Raw genomic sequence first — 24166 nt, 5'->3', positions numbered from 1 at the left:
TTTTTTCTTTTGGTCTCTTGTGTTTCCCTGGTTTTCTTTATTTCTTTTTTCTTTAGATATTTACCTGCTAAGCTCCTGGTGGTCCCGAGTGACCCCTGCTGTGAGCAGTGGCCTCCCTTTCTAGACTGTCCCTATCAACCTCAGGGGGACTAGAGTCTATATCCAAGGTGGGGGAATCCTTATTTTGTAACAATTTGGTTTTCAGGAGGATGCTCTTACATGTTGATAGGCAGCGGTACTCAAGAGAGCCCAAGCACACTGACCAGGAGATTTATAAACTGATTTGAGTTGAGAAACCTTCTGAGGTTTCTTGGGAGCAAGAACAAAATGTTCCTTCCCCTTTTCCTTTTTCATTAAACATTGAGCCACCAGTCTCTATGGATGAGATCCCTCATATCCCACTAGGTTGGAAATCACTACAGAAGCAAAGCAAGGCACAACAGAGAGATAGGTGAGGGCTGCTGGTGTCTTTGGTGGGGACAGCCACTGGGGAACTACTGATCTCTTTGTCTGCCACAAGGGATGTCATGGAGGAGATCTCTCTTGGTGTTGCAAGGAACATCATAACTAATATGGTGATGAAGAAAGGTAAGTTGTTTCTGGTTGTCCTTAAAAATCTGTAGGCATTAAATGTTATCCACTAGGTCAATAGCTCACATTTATATCAAGTGAATTAATGAACATTCATTATTAGGGGGAAAAGGATAAACACTATATAAGAATGAAAGGACAATTTACCAGAAACATATAAAATGACTACATTTTTATGCATCCAGTTATACTGCCTCAAAATACAAGATAGAATTTAAAAAACAATCTGACTACCCACAGTCATACTGGGGCATTTTAACATACCTCTCTCAGTAAAGGGGAGATCATGAGATAAGGTTTTTAATGATACAGATTTTAAAAACACAATAAAATTTATCCATCAGATATACTGAAAATCTGTTACACCCAACAAATTATAGAATACACATTGTTTTCAACTATACTTGAAGGATTCTTAAAACTTGACCATATGAGATGTATCAGTTGAGACTGAAATCCACTGAAACAGACTCTTCCCACAAGAGTGTTAAACCAGTTAGTTTATTTTTTTCATGTTACAAGAAGTCCAGAAATAAGCAACCCATAGTTGCTTATACATAGCTAAATAATATGTCCTTATTATATAATCAGTAGTGTATAACTGTCATCCTATTGGTCTATTCTCTAGGAAAAAAGAAGAGATAAGACAAAGGGCAAATGGTAAAGTGAAAACGCCAGATGCGATGCTCCCATTTCCATGGAATTCTTTAGAACCCACAAGCAGTGACCTCTGCCTCCTTTCTCATTGGCCAGGACTGTGGGCTCATGGGCACTCCCAGCTACAAGGAAAGCTGGGAGATGAATCCTTAAGAACTGTACACACTGCTAATTTGAACACAGTTGTATTGTTACTTGAAAGAAGGAGGGGAGGAATGGATATTGGGACAGCAACTTCTTTTGTCTCACACATTAGGCCATGTAGCAAGTCTCTAATAATTTTCTGTTTGAATCTATGTCTTATAGAATCTGTGTCACGAAGACCATGCATTCTGTGCATAATGTAATTAATTTAGAAATCTATAACTAAAAGATAACTAAAATATGCACAGAGTCTGCACATTAAAATATATATTTCTAAATAACCTATAGTTTGGTCCAAGACATCTTGATGAGAAATGGACAATATTTAGTACTTAATTACAATAAAAACATTATGTATCAAAACTTTTGTGATGTAGATCAAGGGGAATTTAGAGTGCTGTATAATCTTTAATACTCATCAATTAATGAGTTGTCACACTTTAAAGATTAAACACTCACTGATAAATACAATCACAGAACCATAACATTTATAAGGTTGGTCCCAGTATAACGTGACTTAAGAGTTGTGCCTGAAGGCTTTCTAAATTGGTCACAATAGGGTTTCTCTCCAGAGTGAGTTCTAAAATGAGTGAGATGTGAAGGACCTAAGGCTAGCCTGTAGTCATTTCATTCATATAGTTTCTGTCCAGGATGTATTCGTTTGTGCATTATAAGGTTAGTGCTGGTGCTGAATGCTTTTCCACACTGAATACATTTATAGGGCTTCTCTCCTGTGTGAGTTCTCATATGTACCCTTAGGCAAGAGGAATTCCTAAAGGCCTTCCCACATTCTTTACACTCATAGGTTTTCTCTCCAGTGTGAGTTCTCTTGTGCACAATAAGATAAGAGCCTGTACTGAAGGATTTTCCACATTGATTACACTCATAAGGTTTCTCTCCAGTGTGAGATCGTGTATGTTTCTTAAGGGATGACTGATCAATAAAGGATTTCCCACAGTCACTGCATTCATAGGGTTTCTCTCCAGTGTGTGTTCTCATATGTTTCTGAAGGGATGAAGGAACAGTGAAAGCCTTGCCACATTCCTTACAGTCATAGGGTTTCTCTCCAGTGTGAGTTCTTTTGTGCACATTAAGATGAGAGCTCTGGCTGAAGGATTTTCCACAATGATTACACTCGTAAGGTTTCTCTCCAGTGTGTGATCTCACATGTTTCTTAAGGGAGGACTGAAAAACAAAGGCTTTCCCACAATTGCTACATTCATAACGTTTCTCTCCAGTGTGAGGTCTCACACATATCTGAAGGGACAAGGGGCCAGTGAAAACTTTCTCATGTTCATTACATTTTGAGCTTTCCTCCACAGTACACATTTTTTTGTGGAAACTAAGGGAAGATCTTTTTCCATAGTCACTGCATTCACAGAGTTTCTCTCCAGTAGGTATTTGTTCATGTACTGAAAAGGAAGAGTGTAAGTTGAAGGACATAAGATGTTGATTACACTCAGAAGATTTCTCTCCTGTGAGAGTTAAGTGTTTCCTAAGGGATGACTCTTGATTGAAAAATTTTCCACAACCATTAAATTCAATAATTTTCTTTCCAGTGTGAGTACTCACATGACTCCTAAGGGTTGAGGGATGGCCAGAGTCTTGCCCATATTCTTTATATTTGTTGCATTTCTCTCTCTTGCAATATCTTGGACAAATAAGGTGACAGTTCTTTCTAAAGAATTTTCCACAATGATTAAATTCCATTGGTTTCTCACCAGGGTGAGTTGCTGCCTACAGAATAAGGAATCAGTGGTGACTAAAGGCTTTCTCACTTTCATCACAGAGGAACTCACTCCCATGTGGATTCTGCCATATATATGAAGCATATTATTATAACTAACATTTTTACCATTTTCAGGGTGTGTGTATACATTTTGCGCTATTCTTTCAAGTTGAAATAGCTGAATACTCTTCCCAAGACCCCATGGTATTCATTCCCATCAAAGGGCATCCTAAATATAGTTTTTCTAGTCATGTGTGAAGAATGAATGAATTATTTATTAAATACTTAATAATTGAATCACATTTAAGTAAATGTTTACTTTTTGATATTCTCTGCAAGGCAGCAAGTGTTGAGGTAGGTTTGGAGATTTCTCCAATTTTATGGGATTCATAAAGGCTTTCCTGAAGCAGCTTTCTGATGAGTGAATTCCACTTGCCTCAAGTGTCTCCCCTTGTTTGGGTGCTGCTGCTGTTTTAATTCCTTGAAATTCACAGGGTTCTCCCATTCTAAAAAACCAGGAACCATTTCTAGTGAATCTCACCGTTTTTATGCCATTGGAAGTTTTTTCCCCAGGAACATTCTGTGTAAGAATTGCGTCTTTTGATTTAAGTTGAGTATCCTGGTCTGAAAGTGAATGGGGAAATTTTTTATAATTATTGGGAGAAAAAGTAGGGATGAAAGAAAAAAGGAGTCAGGCACCCTATAGATTTGTTTTCAAATAATAACACTAAATATAGGAGGAAAATGTGAAAGAGAAGACGCAACCAGTGACCAGAGAAATTAATTTAGGAACTTGGCTCTGGAAAAAGATGCCAATGATAGGGACAAGCAATGGAAATGAGAGATATTTTACTAAGGATTCTGGAGGCTTGAGACAATAAAAGAAGGTATTATCTGGAAAGCAAGTGGGGAGAACTGAACAAAAAGTATTCAAGGAAATGTGAAATTGAAAGAGTAATTAAAATAGTTTTTCCTTTGAGACCAAATGGAAGTATGAATGAATGGAGAGATGGTGAAAGAAGGAAAGCTCATGTAATGGCCTCTGCCTTCTTTCCCACAATGACTGACATTCCCAACAGTATCACCCCTTGCAGGCTGTGGCTATTCCATACAATGACCCCTTTCTGCCTGGGGCTCACCTCTATAAGCACCTTGGAGAATTCGTCTCTGCTCTGGCCTCAGCTCTTCCTGCTCCACCTCAGTGAACAGACTGTGTTTGCAGAGATGATACCCTGCTCATGGGGAAAGACACATGATGTGGGGAGACTGTGAAGGAAACAAGAAATCTTTCCACAAAATTGATTCCAATACTTTGGTTTTAAAGGATTCTGAAGATAGGCAAGTGCAGCTTTAGGAGAAGCAAAACAATCAGATTATATAACTATTTCACAGGGCCCCAAAACAGACACACATACTCCTTGTCCCACATGACCTGACCCTTGAATTCCAAGCCCAAGATCTGCAAATTACCTAAATTTTTTAAGGATCGAGAAAATACAATCAGTGCATTTTCATGGGAAGCCACAAGACTGCTCCACAAGGGCAGGAACCATCCATTCTGTGTTTACCATGTACTGCCATTCTTTTCACAGTTGCTGGAACAGATATGTGATGAAGAACTATTACGTGTAGGAACAAATGAATACGAAGGAATGAGGTCAACTTTACCCACTGAGGCTAGGTTCCTAAAGTTCTCCAGCATCACGTCTCTGTACAGGATTTTCTGAGCAGGGTCCAGCAGTGCCCACTCCTCCTGTGAAAAGTCCACTGCCACTTCCTCGAAGGTCACCGAGTCCTAAAACATCACATGTACACAGGTTCAGCCAAGGACCATCTCTAACTCTGAACCAGAAAGATGGCGAGTGAGGCTGACAGGACTTGGGAAGGAGACCCAATGTGTAGGAAGCTCAGACATGCTTCAGAGGTCTCATTATTTTACCCAAGGCTCAATTCTTGGAACTTTCCACTTTTGTCCTCACTCCCTGGACCATATCATCCAGCAGCTTAGCAGCTTTTCTAACACAGTGGAACTTATATTTCCACAACTAGGTTGTGAGGAATCTGCCAGTCTTATTGAAGATCAAGACTGAGCATACTGCAGAATGAGAAAAATCATTAGTGAAAAAAGTCTTTATTTTCCTTCATGGCACCCAGCAGAATATGGAACTAATACTCACCCTGGAGGATTATCTGAAAAAAAATTAACAAATGTTGAGGCCTTTCCTAAGACATCCTCTATCTCCTATTCTGAGAAGCCCAGAGAACTGGGGAAGCCTAAGGCCAGCCTGCCTGGGCTGTGAAGCTGTGGGTCATGGGCAAGAGATGTATCCTTTAGCAACAGCAATGGTTTTTTGGAAACAATAACTTCCCACATACCTGTGACCAGGTTGTCAGCAATCCTGCAGCCATTCTTCCTCTTGTGTCTCCCTCCTGGCCAGGCTCCTGGACTGGAGCATGCAGACCTAGAGAAGAAGAAAGAAGCCATGAGAGTCTTGACCTGACAGATATTCAACACTTACAGGCCTGGAAGCTTCCTCACACTAGCTTTAACAACGCACACACAAATGCACATATATGCACATATACATACAAACCATACAGTACAGATTTTATCTCCCTATCCAAGAACAGTTAGGAATGAGAATACTGTATGTACTTATTGTTATTATTATTATTTTGTGGTACGCAGGCCTCTCACTGTCGTGGCCTCACCTGTTGCGGAGCACAGGCTCCGGATGTGCAGGCTCAGTGGCCGTGGCTCGTGGGCCCAGCCGCTCTGTGGCATGTGGGATCTTCCTGGACCAGGGCACGAACCTGTGTCTCCTGCATCGGCAGGCAGACTCTCAACCACTGAGCCACCAGGGAAGCCCTGTATGTACTTATTTTTTTAACTTTTCCCTAGACTGAACTACCAAAAATGCCTAGAGTCACTCACAACTCAGGAGCAATGAGCGCTCTAGTGTTAAAATTCCTCAAAATGCCATCTGTCTGTATAAGAAACCAGGACTCCTTTGGCAAATAGCTGAGTCCAATATGGAACAAGAAATGTGCAAGATGAGCCTGGAACAGCTTATACCAGAAAGCAAGGAGCCTACCACACAGGAGAAAACTTAAAAAGATTCCCACTGGCTTAAGATGGAACAATTTAATAAAGAATAATGACTACAATCAGTTGAAATATACCAAATGTAAAACAAAGCCATGAGTATATAGTGTTACTAAAAAAACCCTCAATGGTCACTATCGGAGGTGGCTAGGATATAATTTTGTTATTCTGAAAATTCGTGAAAAGAATCAAGGCTTCCCTGGTGGCTCAGTGGTTAAGAATCCACCTGCCAATGCAGGGGACGCATGTTCGAGTCCTGGTCTGGGAAGATCCCACATGCCACGAAGCAACTAAGCCCGTGTGTCACAACTACTGAGCCCACGTGCCACAACTGCTGAAGCCTGCGTGCCTAAAGCCCATGCTCCACAACAAGAGAAGCCACCACAATGAGAAGCCCATGCACCGCAAAGTAGAGTAACCCCTGCTTGCCACAACTAGAGATAGCCCGCACACAGCAATGAAGACCCAACACAGCCAAAAATAAATAAAATAAATTTATTTAAAGAATGTAATTAAAGACTCGAATGTATCACCGCGCTCCCTCCTTTATGAACAATATTTTATGATTACCAAATAGTTGCGATAAGGGAAAGCTCTTTATAGAATAATCATAGAAACTTTATTAGGAGCTTCATTTATTATGAAGAAAATGCTAGAATCAGAAAGTCACCATTCTGCAACCACTAGTAAATTAATGGACCTAGGCAATGACAAGAAATGGCTATTAAAATATTAGATGAAAAGTGAATGGGGATGTTTATTTTCAACTTTTAATTTTGAAATTATTTTGAAAAAATTTCAAACTCAAAAGTTGTGAGAATAGTGTAAATATGATGAACTTCCCTATACTCTTTATCAGTTGTTAAAGTTCTATCACATTTGCTTTCTTTCTCTCTCTGTAGGGGTGTGTGTGTGTGTGTGTGTGTGTGTGTGTGTGTGTGTTTCATCAAGAATGATATTGAGACGAATCTACTTGAGAGGAAATTGCGGATGTCATGACCCTTTTCTCCTACATTCTTCAGAGTATCATAGGAACTTAGAACTTAGAACATTCTCTAACACAAACACAATGATTGAAAGCAGGATTTAATATTACTATCTATCATACAATCCATATGCAGAATTTTACCAACTGCCCCAATAATGTCCTTTATAGCAGTCACTTTTTAAACTTCCCATCGAGGATCACGCCCTCAAAGTATGTTTCTTTAATCTTCTTTAATCTGGACCGGTCCCTCAGCCTTTCTTCATCTTCCCAGGTTTGAAAAGTCCAGGCCAGATGTTTTACAGACAGCCTCAGTTTTGGTTTGTCTGTTGTTTTCTCATGATTAGATTCACAAAGTTCATTTTTGGATGATGTATTATGTGATTGATGCTTGTCCTTCTCTGCATCACTTCAGGAGGCTTATGATGCCAGTCTTGTCTCATTATTGATATTAACTTTGATCACTTGGTTAAGGTGGTATGCATGTTTCCCCATTAAGTTACACTTTTTTTTGTAATTAACAAGAAACCTGAAGGAGATAATTTAAGACTAAGTACATGTGCTGGGGAACTTTATAAAGTAAGATCAAGCTGACACTGGGACCAACTGATAAATCTTAACATCTCAAAAGAGACAACTGGACATCATTAGTTCTGATATGATGTAACAAAAAACAACACCAATTATAAAATATTTTTGCCAAAAAAAATCCTAACAAATCCTTTAATTAGCAGTTTATAGAAGAAGGGTAAGAGGAGACAGAGGACATGTTAAATGATATTATATACAGGACATAACCAGACAAATCCAGTTTGGAGGAGAAAGAGGAAGGGAGAACTCTTCCTGATTAAGAGACTTAAGAGGTGTAACAATCCATTGTAAAGTGTGGCCCTTAGATCTTGATTCGAACGACTATAAAAACACATTTGAGACACGTGGTGTTAACAGAACACAGACAGGATATTAGACGATATTGGTAAAGAGAAAAGCATCCTGGGTTTCGGAACCAAAAAAAAAAAAAAAAAAGAGAGAAAGCAGTTCCTAAAATGCAGGAGCTGACCTGGTACTCTCAGCTAGGCCTTGCTGTTGTGATGAGCTGGCCTGAAACTCACAGCAAAGTCTGGGTGTTCTCTTGTTCAACACCCAAAACAGCAACAAGACAAGGTCACTCTGTGACCATGATATATTGAGACAAAAGCAAGAACACTCTGTAACTGTGTTTGAACATGGACAAAATATAAACATTATTTACACCTCAGAAATGACCAAACATCCCCCTTTTCTGGCTAATATGAGTGACTGCTCCATGTTTATCAATTATAATTTTAGCCTCTGTATAGTTTTCCCCCTTTGTAGGTAACATTTACTAAGATGCCCAACACAGAATAATACCCTTGCACCCTACAACATCCAATCCAGAACTCACCCCAAAAGCACCTAATACGAGCCCCAATTCTTTTTTTTATAGGTTAGAAAAATGTGTGAGTTTTTTGTTTGTTTTTTTATATTAAGGCTTTGTAGTTGCATTTACTAAGTTCCTGGTTTCAGCTGGCATCTTAAAAATATATCCCTTTAAGTTATGATTTTAGGTTCTCAATTGACAAAGGTCAACCAGACAATGACAAAGTCTAAAAAATGCCCAACATTGACAAAGAAATTAGTTTGAAAACTAGAAAATCTGCCTTCAAAAATAGCTATTTCTACCAAAGTGGACAAAAGGTATTGTTGTTGGATTAAACTACAATTTTATTTTAAATATCACCATCCCTCGGGAAATACCACTATAGCTTGAAAAATCACATTCACTTACAACTCACACTCTTGATCCTTGAAATGACATCTTATAATTCCGATACGCAGTATGCTTCTGAGTCAGTAGTTTTACCCTGAATGCCCTTTAAAGAAACCTTTTCAATGTTAAAATGATGTATGACTTTTTATTATACTAGCCAATTTGCTAGTATGTATATCAAGAGCAATGTTCCCCCCTTTTTCTTTTCAATATTTATTTATTTATTTGGCTGCACTGGGTCTTAGTTGTGGCACGTGGGATCTTCAATCTTCGTTGCAGCATGTGAGATCTAGTTCCCTGACTAGGGATCAAACCCAGATCCCCTGCATTGGGAGTCTTAGCCACTGGACCACCAGGGAAGTCCCTCTCCTTTCTTTTTTAAAAGTAATTTTAAAATTTATTTTAATTGAGATAACAATGATTTATAAAATATAAGTTTCATGTGTTCAAAACCAAAGTCCTTAATAAGTCTTTTCTAACACTCTCTTACTGAGATATTCCACAGTTCACCATTGTGTGCATTCTGCCTTGCTGCAGTAAGTAATAAATCCAACTTGTTTAACTCTGTGTGCCCCTGGTGGTCTTCAGCTAAAGACCACTGATAACATCAAGAAATACTGTTAATTTGGGGGTGTGTGATAATGGTGTTGTGATAATGCTAAAAATGTCTGTTAAAAGTTTATGTAAGGGCTTCCCTGGTGGCGCAGTGGTTGAGAGTCCACCTGCCGATGCAGGAGACACGGGTTCGTGCCCAGGTTCGGGAAGATCCCACATGCCGTGGAGCAGCTGGGCCCGTGAGCCATGGCCGCTAAGCCTGCGCATCCGGGGCCTGTGCTCCGCAACGGGAGAGGCCACAACAGTGAGAGGCCCGCATACCGCAAAAAAAAAAAAAAAAAAAAAAAAGGTTATTTAAAAAAATTTTTAAATTGAAGTACAGTTGATTTACAATGTTGTGTTAGTTTCAGGTGTACAGCAAAGTCATTCAGCTATGTATGTGTGTGTATACAGATATATATATATACACACACACATATATATATTCTTTTTCAGATTATTTTCCATAATAGGTTATTACAAAATATTGAATATAGTTCCCTGTGCTATACAGTAGGTCCTTAATTTTTATCTATTTTATATATAGTTTTGTGCATCTGTTAATCCCAAACTCCTAATTTATTTAAATTAGGAATTAAAAGTTTATTTTTATTAAATAATTGTCTTGTCAACCCTCAGAATGGGAGAAAACATTTGCAAATGAAGCAACTGACAAAGGATTAATCTCCAAAATTTACAAGCAGCTCCTGCACCTCAATATCAAAAAAACAAACAACCTAATCCAAAAATGGGCAGAAGACCTAAATAGACATTTCTCCAAAGAAGATATACAGGTTGCCAACAAACACATGAAAGAATGCTCAACATCATTAATCATTAGAGAAATGTAGATCAAAACTACAATGATGTATCACCTCACACCAGTCAAAATGGCCATCATCAAAAAATCTACAAACAATAAATGCTGGAGAGGGTGTGGAGAAAAGGGAACCCTCTTGCACTGTTGGTGGGAAATGTAAATTGATACAGCCACTATGGAGAACAGTATGGAGGTTCCTTAAAAAACTAAAAATAGAACTACTATATGACTAAACAATCCCACTACTGGGCATATGCCCTGAGAAAACCATAATTCAAAAAGAGTCATGTACCACAATGTTCACTGCAGCTCTATTTACAATAGCCAGGACACGGAAGCAACTTAAGTGTCCATCGACAGATAAATGGATAAAGAAGATGATGCACATATATACAATGGAATATTACTCAGCCATAAAAAGAAACGAAATTGAGTTATTTGTAGTGAGGTGGATGGACCTAGAGACTGTCATACAGAGTGAAGTAAGTCAGAAAGAGAAAAACAAATACCGTATGCTAACACATATATATGAAATCTAAAAAAAAAAAAAAAAAGGTTCTGAAGAACCTAGGGGCAGGACAGGAATAAAGACACAGACGTATAGAATGGACTTGAAGACACGGGGAGGGCGAAGGGTAAGCTGGGAAGAAGTGAGACAGTGGCATGGACTTATATATACTACCAAACATAAAATAGATAGCTAGTGGGAAGCAGCCACATAGCACAGGGAGATCAGCTCGGTGCTTTGTGACCACCTAGAGGGGTGGGATATGGAGGGTGGGAGGGAGACACAAGAGGGAGGGGATATGGGGATATATGTATATGTATAGCTGATTCACTTTGTTATAAAGCAGAAACTAACACACCATTTTAAAGCAATTATACTCCAATAAAGATGTTTAAAAAAAAAAAAAGAATTGTCTCGTAAGTCTCTTGCTCTGTAACAGTTCTCCTTCTTCTTTTGCCCCCAGACTGGGTTAGGCTGGTTGTATCCTTATGATATCCTTTTCTTTTAGAGATACAACTCAAATTCTGGGTGAAATGACATGATGTTTGATATTTGTTTTAACATGCTCCAGGAAAACAAAACTCAGTTATTATAGTAAGTAAGGGGAAGAATTAAGAGTGCAAAATCATGGTAATCATTGAAGCTGGATAATGGTTACAGGGAGGTTTCATCATACACACTCCTGAGTATGTTTGAAAATCCATAATTAAAAGTTCTAAAGAAAAGAAATATAACTTTCCATACAGAAGGGGACAGAGAGAAAATGTACTGGTCTGGACCTTGGCATCCGATATAGTAGAAAAAGAAAATCTTACGTTTTGGTCCAAATTCACATTACTTGTGTAATCCAAAATTATTCCCTTAAGAGAATAATTTTATTTAAAGAAGGTTCTAGGTTTCATTAAAGAGGGTCCCCCAGGCAATTAGTGTGAGCAAATGGACCTATCTCTGGAAAACTCAACTTCAAGCCAGGCCTCAAAGAATTCCCACAGATAAAATTCTAAGTAAACTGAGGAAGTCACAGTTTAAAAAATTATGAAACACAAATATATAAAATACATAATGTACCATGAGTGAGAAGCAGTCAAAACACAGGCAGCAGGAAGAAGAAAGCACAATACTGCAGGTATTAGACTTTTTAGACATTATGTAAAAAACCCTCTATATTTTACAGGCTTAAAGAAATTAAGAGAAATATGGATGAATATGGAATAAGATACACTAGAAATGATGAAACAGTTTTAAGAAACAAACATAACTTTTAGAAAGGAAACTGATTCGTTGAAGTTAGAAATTCAATGCAACGATTAACTACCAGATTAGAACTTTGTTACACCATTTGATGAGAAACTAGCTAGGAATTTCCTAGAATTAGTAAAAGACACTAACCTTTGGATCCAGGAAGCACAATAAATCCCAGGCTGAAAGAATAAAAAGAAATCCACACCTACATTTATTTTCTTCTTTGGTGTTTGATTTTTTTCCCCCCACAATCTTAAAAGTAGCCAGGGAAAAAACTCAGGTCACCTAAAAAGGACAGACAAACTGATGTCTCACGTCTCAAGAGCAACAAAGTAGGTCAGAAGAAAGGATGACACCCTCAGTGTGCTGAGAGAAAAATAACTTAACAACTTAGAATTCTAAATCCAGTTAAAATATCTTCCTTAGGTTCAAGGGTGAATTTATGAAATCAAACCCTGAATCTAATCAAGCTTCTGGACTAACTAATTTTAATAGGAAATACAGAGATAAACAAGTTAAATAACACAAAGCAGCAGCAATCAGCTAAATCCATAATGTAGGACAAACGCCTTGATATCTCCAATAAGTCAGTGGATTAAAAAAAAAAAAGGAAAAAGGAGGAGGAGGGGATAAAACAAACTTAAGAGATACATATTCAAAAAAACAAGGTGGGTACCCTGTTAAGATCCTGATTTGAACAAACTGTAAAAAGATATTCTGGAGACAACTGGGGAACTTTGGAGCTTGCCAGGTGGGAAAACGCGGTGATGGTTATGTACCAGCCAGAGACGCATGCTTAAGTACCGATGAAAGGACATGACGTCCAGAATCTGCTGTAAAAACACTCCAGAAAAAAGAAAAAGCAGGTGACTAGGCTACCAGCACTGTCCAACTCTTATGTACACTATCTAATACAATAGCCACCATTTACATATGGCTATTGAGCACCTGAAATGTGGCTAGTGTTATTTAAGTAATTTAAATTTTAACTTAAATTTGAATAGCCACATATGGCTAGTGTATTAGACAGCTTAGGCCTACGGGATCCAAGAATGGTAAAATACTGATAATTGTGAAAACTGAGTGTTGAAGATATGATTCGCTATTTTATTTTCTCTACTTTTGTGTGTGCTTGAAAATTTCCATATGAAAAGCTTAAAGTTTTAAAAGGGGAGTAAAATAAAGACATTTTAAAGTAAAGACCCAAGAGAGCTTACCCATCTAAAGATCATCACTAAAGTAAATTCTCAGTATTCCAGGAAATAGGAATTTTTATGTCTGAAATATTAAGTGAACTTTGATTATATAAAATAATAATAGCAATATCTAATTTGTGAGATGGAAAAGCAAGCTGGAATGCTACTGAATAATAAAAATATATAAACTGGGAGGGATGTGACTAGTCTTATGCTCCTGGTATTCTTCCGTTAGAGAATAAAGGTATTGATTAGCTTTAGACTTTAAGTGTGCATGATAAAATAGCTAGGGCAACTACTGAAGAACACAGTGGGCTTAACTCACAGGCTAGAAGAAACAATGGAATGAGGAAAAAACTTCAATTATTACAAAGGCAACAAAAATAAGCAGGGGAAAAAAACAACAAAAGCAAGTAAAATAAACAGCATGTTGTAAGATGGCAGAAAATGTCTTAATCAATAATCACAATAAATGTACAAATAAATAGACTGAACTCTATAGTTTAAAAACAAAGACTGCCATGTTAGATTAAGATAAATTTCAGCTCTATGCTGTTTCACGAGATGCACTAAAAACAAAACAACACAGAAAGACTAAATCTCAAAAATGGAAATGATATACCAGGCAAATATTAACCAAAATAAAGTTTGTTTGGCTAACTTAATTTCACACATTTTTAAGACAAAAGGCACTACAACAGGTAACTATATTAGGATATAAGATTCAATTAATGAGAAAGTATAAAGATTCTGAAGTTGTATACACAAGTAACATAGTCTCATAAAATTTATACACAGAAGCTAACAAAATTAAAGTAGAAACTGACAAATCTCCATCAGTGTAAGAGACTTTAACACACTATTCTGAGTAATGGATAATCAGAGGAAAAAAAGAGGATTTGAAGGTCTGAATAGTAAAATGAACATCCTTCATCTAAAACACTTATAGACACTACTCTCAATAGAGAATACATATCTTTCTCAAGCATAAGTGGAATGTTTACAAAACTGACCCCACTGCTATACTATAAAGTTAGTCTTAAGCCATTCAGAGAAGATGTATACAGATATGTTCTCTGACCAAAATGAAATTAAGTTATATATTAATTACAAAAGTAAATTATGTTGAAACATATGAAACTGCCATTTTTATAGGTTAAAAAAAAGGTTGAATGTTAGCAGTTTCACCATAGTTCAATCTAATAGAAAAAAGCCATTGACATCTGGAGTTTAGAGAACATTACTACACTTACGAAGAACTCATGGGTAAAAGATATAATTAATGAATTAAATTAGAAATGGAAAAGTACATTAATACTATGGTATTGATCAGTGCTAAGTACCAAAACTTGTAGGTTGCAGCTAAAGTGGGCCTTAGGAAAAAAAAAAGTAGGCTTTATGTACTTATATTAGAAAAAAAGTTAAAAATTAGTCTAAGTTTCCAATTTAAGAATTTAGGGAATTCCCTGGCAGTCCAGTGGTTAGGACTCAGCACTCTCACTACGAAGGGCCTGGGTTCGATCCTTGGTCAGAGAACTAAGATCCTGCATGCCACGTGGCGTGGCCAAAAAAAATTTAGAGGAAAAAAATCTCAAAATAAATTTTTAAAAATTGAAGGAAAGAAAGAATAATATGATGAACTAGAAAACAAAAATCCAGAAAAGATCAAACAAAAACAATTGATTCTTTGAAAATTAATAGGAAAAATCATGCAAGATTATTCAAAAAAAAAAGAGGGAGAAGGTGCAAAGAAAATTGAAAAGCAAAAAAGAACACAATTATAGATGCTGCAGAGAATAAACATGTAAGATATTGTGAATAACTGTATGCTAATCAAGCTCAGAAGTCACAGGAAATAGCTCAATTCCTAGAGAAGTAAGACTAGAAATAACAAACTGAATAGTCCTAAAATAATTATCAAAAATGACCTGGACAGTGATAGTTGCACAACCCTGTGATTGTGACTAATGCCACTGAATTGTATGCTTTAAAATGTTTATAATGGCAAATTTTATATTGTATATATTTTACCACAATTTAAAAAAATGTATAAAAGTGGAATAATCTGGGTTGTTGCTGACCCCCTCAGAGAGACTCCAGGTCTCTCCAGCCCAAATAATTCACTGCCTAGATAGATTCTTTAAAAAACAAAACAACAACCAAAAAAACAAAAACAAAATAAAGAACTAGGCATATAAATTTCTCCCATGAAGAAAACACCAGGCTCAGAGGTTTTATATATCAGTTCTGCCATTCAAAGAAGAAGAAAATTCTAATCTGACTCAAATCTTTCAGGGATTAGACACACTTATGCAAAACTCCAGAAATGTGCACGATCCAAAACGTCATGTGTGCATTTTGATTAATCTATGACAGTACCTTACATAATTACCATGCGGGGAAAGAAGGGGAGGGGATGGACAGGCCACTTTTAAGATGATGTCACAAAACAGTTTGCCTTATCAAAGGGATTACCTTAAGTAGATAAAGGAAGAGGAATGTTCCTTGAGATTGGTATAATACTGATATCAAACATGACAGCCATTATAAGAAAACAAAATGATACTGAGGTCTCATTAATAAACATAGATACAAAGAGTCTATAGAAAATAAGTCCAAATCAAATACATCAAAAAATGAGAAAGATAATACATCAGAACCAAGTCGAGTTTATCCCAGGAATGTAAGAGAGGCTTACTAGAAAATCAATTAATGTCATTTGTTTCATGAATAGATCAAAGTAGAAAACAGTATGATCATCTCAATAATACAGTAAAAGTGTTTGATAATACCCAACATTGCATGATTTAAAAATAATTTTGGCCAACTCTATTTAAAAAAACTCAATTTTTAAAATGGGCAAAATATCTATTTTTCTAAAGAAAATACAATGGCCATTAAGCATATAAAAATATGCTTATTATTAGCCACCAGGGACACGCAAATGAAAACCACAAGATACCACTTGACACTCATTTTTATAGTTATAATCAGAAAGACAAATAACAATTGGTGAGTATGTGGAGAAATCAGAACTCATTTGCTGGTGGTAAAGAATAATGGTGCAGTCACTTTAGAAAACAGTTTGGTAGTCCACCAAAATGTTAAATATACGATTATCATATGAATCAGCATTCCACTCCTAGGTATAAACCCAAGAGAAATGAAAATGTAAGTCTACGCAAAAACTTTAACAAGAATGTTCATAACAGCATTATTTACAATAGCCCAAATGTGGAAATAACCCAAATGACCATCAAATTATGAGTGGATAAATAAAATGTGATGTATCTATACAAAAGAATATTTTTGGCCATTAATAGGAATCAGTACTGACACTTGCTACAATGTGGATGAACCTTGAAAACATTATAGTGAAAAAAGTCATTCACAAAAGACAAAATATTGTATGATTCCATTTATATGAAATGTCCAGAATGGACAAGTCTATAAAGACAAGAAATAGATTAGTGAGTGGTGGCCTGGGGGGTAGGGAAGTGGGAGTGAGTGCTAATGAGTATGGGATTTCTTTCTGGGATGATGAAAATTTTCTAAAATTATATTGTGGATTTCTTTCTGGGATGATGAAAATTTTCTAAAATTATATTGTGATGATGGTTGCACAACTCTGGGAATATACTAAAATTCACTGAATTGTACACTTTAGTTACATGTTAATTATAGTAAACGAGGAAAAGAGGAATAGAAGGAAATGTCTTTAAACCTGAAAATGTATCGAAAACATAGAGCAAGCATTTCAATTTACTAGATACAAGCTGAAGAAGGCCTTTGAGACACAGAAAAAGAAGTGGCTCCTTCTACTAATCATGATACAGACAGTGCAGTAAGTTGGGGAGAGCGGAAAAGAATGGGGAGACATGATAGTTTGGAAGACTGTAAAAGAAGAATAAACCTGTCATTCATGGATGATATGTAAACATCCCAAAGCATCTATAGGTTAAGATTATTTGAAAACTAAGAGAGGTGTGCAACTTGCTGGATGCAAAATACACGTTCTGAGCGCTCAAAATAGAACGGGGGCAGTTGGCAATATCTAGGAATATTACACATGACCCAACAACTTTAGTTCTAAAAATCGACCTTAAAGTCCTAAGTACAGAAATATGAAGAAACATGCACAAGCCCATTCAGATGGGAACAACTCAATCGTCCACCAATAGGGGACTAGGCTGCTTCCACACACTAGAGAACTGTAAGCCAGATCAAAGAAAAAAAAAAAAGGGCAGATCTCCGTGAACTGATGAGTACTTCAAAAAATGTCATAACGGAAGAAAATGAGGTACAAGAAAGGGCATCTTCTTAAGGAAAAGTAGTCAGACTTGGGGGAGGCCTTTTAAAGAGGGGAGGACAGGCGACGGAGAAAAGACCCTGCGGACGCGCCCTGCCCTTATTTCCAGACCCGCCTCCTCCCGGGGACAGACCACCCGAGCAGTCGTCCAGGAGACGGGAAGAAGCCGCGGCCCCAGCAGGCGCGAATGTAACGGGTCGGGGCTTGGAGGACAAGCGGGGCGTCCTGAGGCCCCGGGTGGGAAGTCGCGCGTGAAGCCCGGCAGGAGGCCCCGCGGCCCGGGAGCAGCTGGCGCCGTAAACCTTACCCATGACCCCTCCCCACTATCGACCGGCCCTTCCAGACTCGTGGTCGGAACCTGGACTTGGGCCCAGCCGGATCAAACGCCAACGGATATGGAAACGGGTAAGATGCGCGAAGCAGCTATTGAGGACCAAGCCGCCAGCGGACGCGCACCTCCGCTTCGGGTCACGGGCCTGAGGCTCCCGCCTCCAGTAGTTCAGTACCCCCCCGGAACTCCGATCGGAGAGCGGGGCTGGGAGGCGGGCCCGGAGAGAGTGGCTGAGGCCTGGTCAGGGAGCCTGGGCACAGAATTGAGGCGAAGTGCAGGCAAGTTTATTTTAAGCGAAGGAGGCTTCTCAAGTAGAGTAACTTACTCTTGATTGCACATTTAAGTAAAATGGTGCGCAGGCACTTGAGCCCGGGTCTTTCACTCCATATGGTCTCCTCGATGGAAAAAGTAGAGGTCCCCAAGGTTTTGAAAAGGAGACTGAGCAGTCAGAAGGGAAAAGGAGTCCAAACTTCACTACTCAGCCGTTATGGATTCTCTTGCGGGGTCACTGCCCCTCCCCTTCCTAACCAAAGCAAGTCCCCCAGAAGTCAGAGAACTTTTTTGTCTGGACTCCAATTTAAACAATGATTATCCTGGTATTAAAAACAAAAAACAGTCTCGATCAGTACCTTAAGCTACCTGCCAAGAAATGCATTTTATTAGGGCCAAAAGAGGGCTGATTCTTAAATATGCATAACCGGAACCATGATTTAAAATGGAAATCTGGTAGTAGAGAAAAGACAGATTTTAAGGTGCTTTGGGGTTGTTGTTACTACAGTTAGACAGCCCGAAATAAGGATTTAAAAAATTTCAATAGCTTCCTCTCTGTGCCTTTTCTAGACGCCCCCATGAAGAAAACATCTGCCTAGACATAAAAAAACTTAATCATTAGGAGGATCCTTATTATTTAATGGAATCACCCATATCTGGAGATCTGTATTTAAAAGCTCAATCCCTCCCAGCTGACCATGCCTCTCAGGCAGATCGGTTCTATAAAATATCTGCCCATGTAAAGAAGGGCCCAGGAATCTTAGGCACTTAATTACTAATATTAAAGACTAGAAGCATGTGTTTAAACCGGAAAAATATTAATCTACATTCCATTCCAAAAATATTTTCAGGAGGCTAGGTTCTTTCACCACATAATGAGCACAGCCTGACAAGGCAGTATCATGTGAATTGTGGACTCCAGGCTTTGCTCAAGGAAAAAAAGCAGGATGTTTTGAGGCAGAAGTGCCCACTAGCCTTTCTCAGCTCCACTGTAAACACATGGGGGTTAGCGTCCCCAACCCTCTTCAAAGTTGAAAACACCAGTACAACTTAACAGTTGGCCCTCTGGGTTCTGTACCTGCAAATACAACCACCTATGAATGGTGTAATGCTGTAGTACATATTCATTGGAAAAAATCTACATATGAATGGATCTACATATGAAGTTCAAAATCTTGTTGTTCAAGGGTCAACTGTAATGACGCATATCCATTAGAGTATCATACAGGGTATTTTTCACTGCCCTAAAAATCCTCTGTGCTTTGCTTATACATTCCACCCATCACTCTCACCAATCCCTGGCAACCACTGATCTCCACAGTTTTGCCTTTTCCAGAATGTCATATAGTTGGAATCATACAGTATGTAATCTTTCCAGATTGGCTTCTTTCACTTAGTAATATGCATTACCTAGTATATGCATTAAGGTTCTTCCATGTCTTTTCATGGACTGATAGTCCATTCATTTTAAGCACTGGATAATATTTTGTTGTTTGGATGTGCCAGTTTATCCATTCACCTTCTGAAGGACATCTTGACTGCTTCCAAGTTTTGGCAATTATGAATAAAACTACTATAAACATTCATGTGCAAAGAAACAAAAAAACCCCAAAGCATGCATGTACTGGTTTTTGTGTGGACTTAAGTTTTCAACTTACTTGGGTAAATGTCAAGGAGTGTGAATACTGTATCACTTGGTAGGACTATGTTTAGTTTTGTAAGAAACCACCAAATTGTATCCCAAAGTGGCTGTACAATTTTGTATTCCCACCAGCAATGAAATGAAATTTCCTGTTGCTCTATATCTTCACCAACATTTATCATTATCAGTGTTCCAGATTTTGGCCATTCTCACAGATTCATAGATTTGTAGTGGTCTCTTTTTTTCATGTGGGCCATCTTTTCAAATGCTTATTTGCTATCTGCATATCTTCCTTGGTGAGGTGTCTATTAAGGTCTTAGTCCATTTTTAATCAGCTGTTTATTTTCTTATTGCTGAGTCTTAAGAGTCCTTTATCAGTTGTGTCTTTTGCAAATATTTTCTCTCAATTTGTGCTTGTCTTCTCATTCTCTCAACAATGCCTTTTTTAGAGCAGAAGTTTTTAATTTTAATAAAGTCCAGTTTATCAATTATTTCTTTTATGGATCATGTCTTCCATGTCATATTTTTAAAAGTATTGCCACATCCAAGGTCTTCTAGGTTTTCTTCTATGTTATCTTCAAGGAAGTTTATAGTTGTGTGTTTAACACTTAGGGCTGCAATGCATTTTGAATTAATTTTTGTGATGAGTGCAAGGTCTGTGTCTAGATTTATTCTTTTGCATGTGGGTGTCTGGTTGTTCCAGCACCATCTGTTGAAAAGAATTATATTTACTACATTCCATTTCCTTTGCTCCTCTATCAAAGATCAGTTGACCATATTTATGCTCAACATCATTAGTCTTTAAAAGTATGGGTCTACCTTGAAAAAAAACACACAAAGAAAGGCAACTCATTTAAATAAAAATTTACTTGGTTTTCTTTCCCAGTATCAATTTTCTTGTATGCAGTAAGTGAAAACATGTACTCCAAAACTTTCCCAAGGTGTTATTTTAAAACCTCTTTGTAACAAAGGTTTTTCATTAAAAAAAAAAAAAAAAACTTTTTAGGATTTTTATTTATAAAAAATATACAAAAAATATTCATTGAAAGCATTCTAATTGTTTTTACATTCATACATAATCTCTCCAGTGTGACTTTTACAATAAATTAACATAGCCTTTTCCACACTCCCTATATTTATAATTTATGGTTCTTCTCCAGTATGAATCATGTTTCCTAATGACAAAGAACAATCAAAGGCTTTCCTATATCCCTTTCATTCAGGGGATTTCTCATTATGTGTGCTTTCATACTTTCCCAAAGCAGAGAATAAAAACTAAAAAAAATCCTATACTTTTTACATTCGTAATATTTTCACACCCGTGAACTCAGAGCTGAAAATTAAAGTATAAGGCAGAGCAAAAGGCTTCCCACATTCCTTACAATAAGGTTACCTCCACTATGAATTAGTACATGTTCAGTAAGTGTGAAAGTATCAAAGGCTTTCCCACACTCTTTACAAGTGTTCAGTTCTCTCTCAAATGTGACTGTGTATACATTCAGAAAGGCATGAAGTACTAAAGGTTTTCCCATATTCCTCATATATATGGCTTCTCCCCACTGTGAGTTCTTAAATGTTTAATAAGACATGTGGATCGAGTAAAGGATTTCCCACATCCCTTACATTCAAAAGGTTGTTCACCAGTGTGAGTTCTCATGTGTACTGTAAGGCCTGATGAAATAGTGAAGGCTTTCCCACATTTTTTACATTTATACACTTCTCTCCAGTATGTGTTTCTTTTATGTTGACTAAAGTACGAGGATTATCTAAATGCTTTACCACATTCCTTACATTCAAAAGGTCTTTCTGTGCACTCTTTATTTTTTAAATTTTTAAAAATTTAATTATTTTTGGCTACACCAGCATATGTGGGATCTTAGTTCCCCAACCTGGAATAGAACCCGTGCCCCCTGCATTGGAAGCGTAGTCTTAACCACTGGACCACCACGGAAGTCCCTACACCGTGCATTCTTAAATGTCAAATAAGAAATGAGAATCAAATAAAGGCTTTCCCACAGTGCTTATAATTATAAGGTTTTACCCCAGGGTGAGTTTCCAGGTGACTTTTAAAGCAAGATGAAATACTAAACATTTTCCAACATTCCTTACAATGATAAGGCATCTCACCAGTGTGAATTCTTCATATGTACAGTAAGGTACGAGGAACTAACAAAGGCTTTTCCACATTCTCCAGTTTAAATTCGCATGTGACTACTGTTTTGAGAAAAGTAAACTCTGGGCTGCACTCCTTACAAACACAGTGTTTCTAGTATAAAATCTTATATGCTTAGCAAGATCTGGGGAATAAGACAAGCCTTTTTCAAGTTTCTTACATTTCACAGGCATCAGTCCTCTGTGAATTCTTAAATGCTGAATAACATGAAGATTGAGTGAAAGTCTTCCCACATCCTTTACACTCATAGGATATTTCTCTAGTGAGTTCGCATATGTACAAAAAGGTTTGTAGAATGTGAAAGAGCTTTCCTACGTTCTTTAAAAGCATACGTCCTCTCTCCACCATGAAAAAAAAACGTTCCCTAAGGTACGAGGAAGAAGGTAAGCCTTTCTTACAGTCAGCGCATTTATAGGGTTCTCTTGAGTGTAAGTTTTCTTGTGAACCAGGTGTAAATTTTGTTTGAAGGCTGTTTCACACCGATTATACTCAGGAGCATTCTCTCCAGAATGGGTTTGCTTGTATAGATCAAGGGCACAGTTCTTTATGAAGGCATTTTCACACTGATAACACTCACAAGTTTTCTTTCTAATGTAAGTTTTCCTTTGAGCCTTAAGGCATGAGTGTTCACTCAAGGCTTCTTCACAATGGTTAAAATTGATTTCTCTCCAATGTAGTTTCTCTCCTGTTGATGAAGAGATTAATGATGACTTAAAAAGTTTTCCAATCTTGTTATATTCAGAGATTTTCCCCTCTGCCTTGAATTGTTTTTCTATACAAGAAACAAATTAGTATGGCTGAAGTTTTTTATTTGTTTTTGTTTTTCTTCCATTTTCACTGCAATGCATGGTTCCAGACCCTCAGTGCTTTCAAGCAGAATGAAGTGATCATTCTGCTAGAAAGTTTTGTTGTATTCTTTACTTTCAAAGGGATTTTTATAGAGTTTAGCTGATAATTGATCAAGATGAAATTATTTATCAAAAACTTCATCTGGGGCTTCCCTGGTGGCACAGTGGTTGAGAGTCCACCTGCCGATGCAGGGGACATGGGTTCGTGCCCTGGTCCGGGAAGATCCCACATGCCACAGAGCGGCTAGGCCTGTGAGCCACGGCTGCTGGGCCTGCGTGTCCGGAGACTGTGCTCTGCAACAGGAGAGGCCACAACAGTGAGAGGCCCACGTACCACACAAAAAAAAAAAAGCAAAAAACTTCATCTGAATGACATATATGGGAATATTCAGCTGAGTGAACTCTGTGTGAAGAAATATATCGTGAGGGGTGTTTAAAGTTTTTGTCAAATTCACAATGCCCAGAGACTATGAAAAACAGGTGAATGACACTAGTCTCAAATATCTGTCATGGTTATCCTGCAGGTTTCCTATCTTATGGAACTGCTAATTTTCCACTAGTGTGGAAGGCAAGGAATTATATCTTGTGAATCTTACCATTTCCACCACACTGGATTTTTTCCCATCCAAAATATTCCACTGAGGTGCTGACCATTTGGCATTAAGACAAATCTCCCAATCTGAAATAAGATTAAAAAAAATTATGTTCTTGGAGAAATAAATGGAAGGAAGATGTTAAAAATGAAGGCCAATGTGTATTTACTTTCAAACATTGACTTAAGATACATTTTAAAACAAAAAGAAAGGGGCTTCCCTGATGGCGCAGTGGTTAAGAATCTGCCTGCCAATGCAGGAGACACGGGTTTGAGCCCTGGTCTGGGAAGATCCCACATGCCGCAAAGCAACTAAGCCTGTGCACCACAACTACGCCCGTGCGCCACAACTATTGAGCCTGCGCTCTAGAGCCTTCGAGCCACAGCTACTGACTGAAGCCTGCACACCTAGAGCCCGTGCTCCGCAACAAGAGAAGCCATCACAATGAGAAGCCCGTGCACCACAACGAATAGTAGCCCTCACTTGTCGCGACTAGAGAAAGCCCGTGCACAGCAACGAAGACCCAACGGAGCCAAAAATAAATAAATAAATTTATTAAAAAAAAAAAAGAAAAGATTAAGAAGTTTGGCTGGACTAAGAGTTTGGCATGATAAGGTGCTGTGGTCAAATTGGTAG

General features: G+C 37.8%; 1 protein-coding gene across 18 annotated transcripts in view; it reads right to left on the bottom strand.

Annotated features, from left to right (window-relative positions):
* Nucleotides 1-1071: 1071 nt before the first annotated feature.
* The window catches only part of LOC101272375 (zinc finger protein 177-like), a 33070-nt gene continuing 9975 nt past the window's right edge, over nucleotides 1072-24166 (bottom strand). For 12 of the 18 annotated variants that reach the window (XM_049708560.1, XM_049708561.1, XM_049708564.1 and 9 more), the window contains 7 exons: nucleotides 23534-23616; nucleotides 22667-22774; nucleotides 5498-5583; nucleotides 4790-4916; nucleotides 4261-4353; nucleotides 3663-3745; nucleotides 1072-3129 (listed from right to left, as the gene is read on the bottom strand). In XM_049708560.1, coding sequence (XP_049564517.1) covers nucleotides 2020-3129; nucleotides 3663-3745; nucleotides 4261-4353; nucleotides 4790-4916; nucleotides 5498-5583; nucleotides 22667-22774; nucleotides 23534-23591 — 1665 coding nt within the window. In that variant the 5' untranslated portion in view covers nucleotides 23592-23616 and the 3' untranslated portion in view covers nucleotides 1072-2019. The remainder of the gene's footprint in view (nucleotides 3130-3662; nucleotides 3746-4260; nucleotides 4354-4789; nucleotides 4917-5497; nucleotides 5584-22666; nucleotides 22775-23533; nucleotides 23617-24166) is intronic. The other 6 variants (XM_049708570.1, XM_049708571.1, XM_033401024.2 and 3 more) reach the window with 2 other exon arrangements.

Source organism: Orcinus orca, chromosome 3, assembly GCF_937001465.1.
Source record: "Orcinus orca chromosome 3, mOrcOrc1.1, whole genome shotgun sequence".
NCBI lineage: Eukaryota > Metazoa > Chordata > Mammalia > Artiodactyla > Delphinidae > Orcinus > Orcinus orca.
This window is presented reverse-complemented; position numbering and strand designations above follow the sequence as displayed.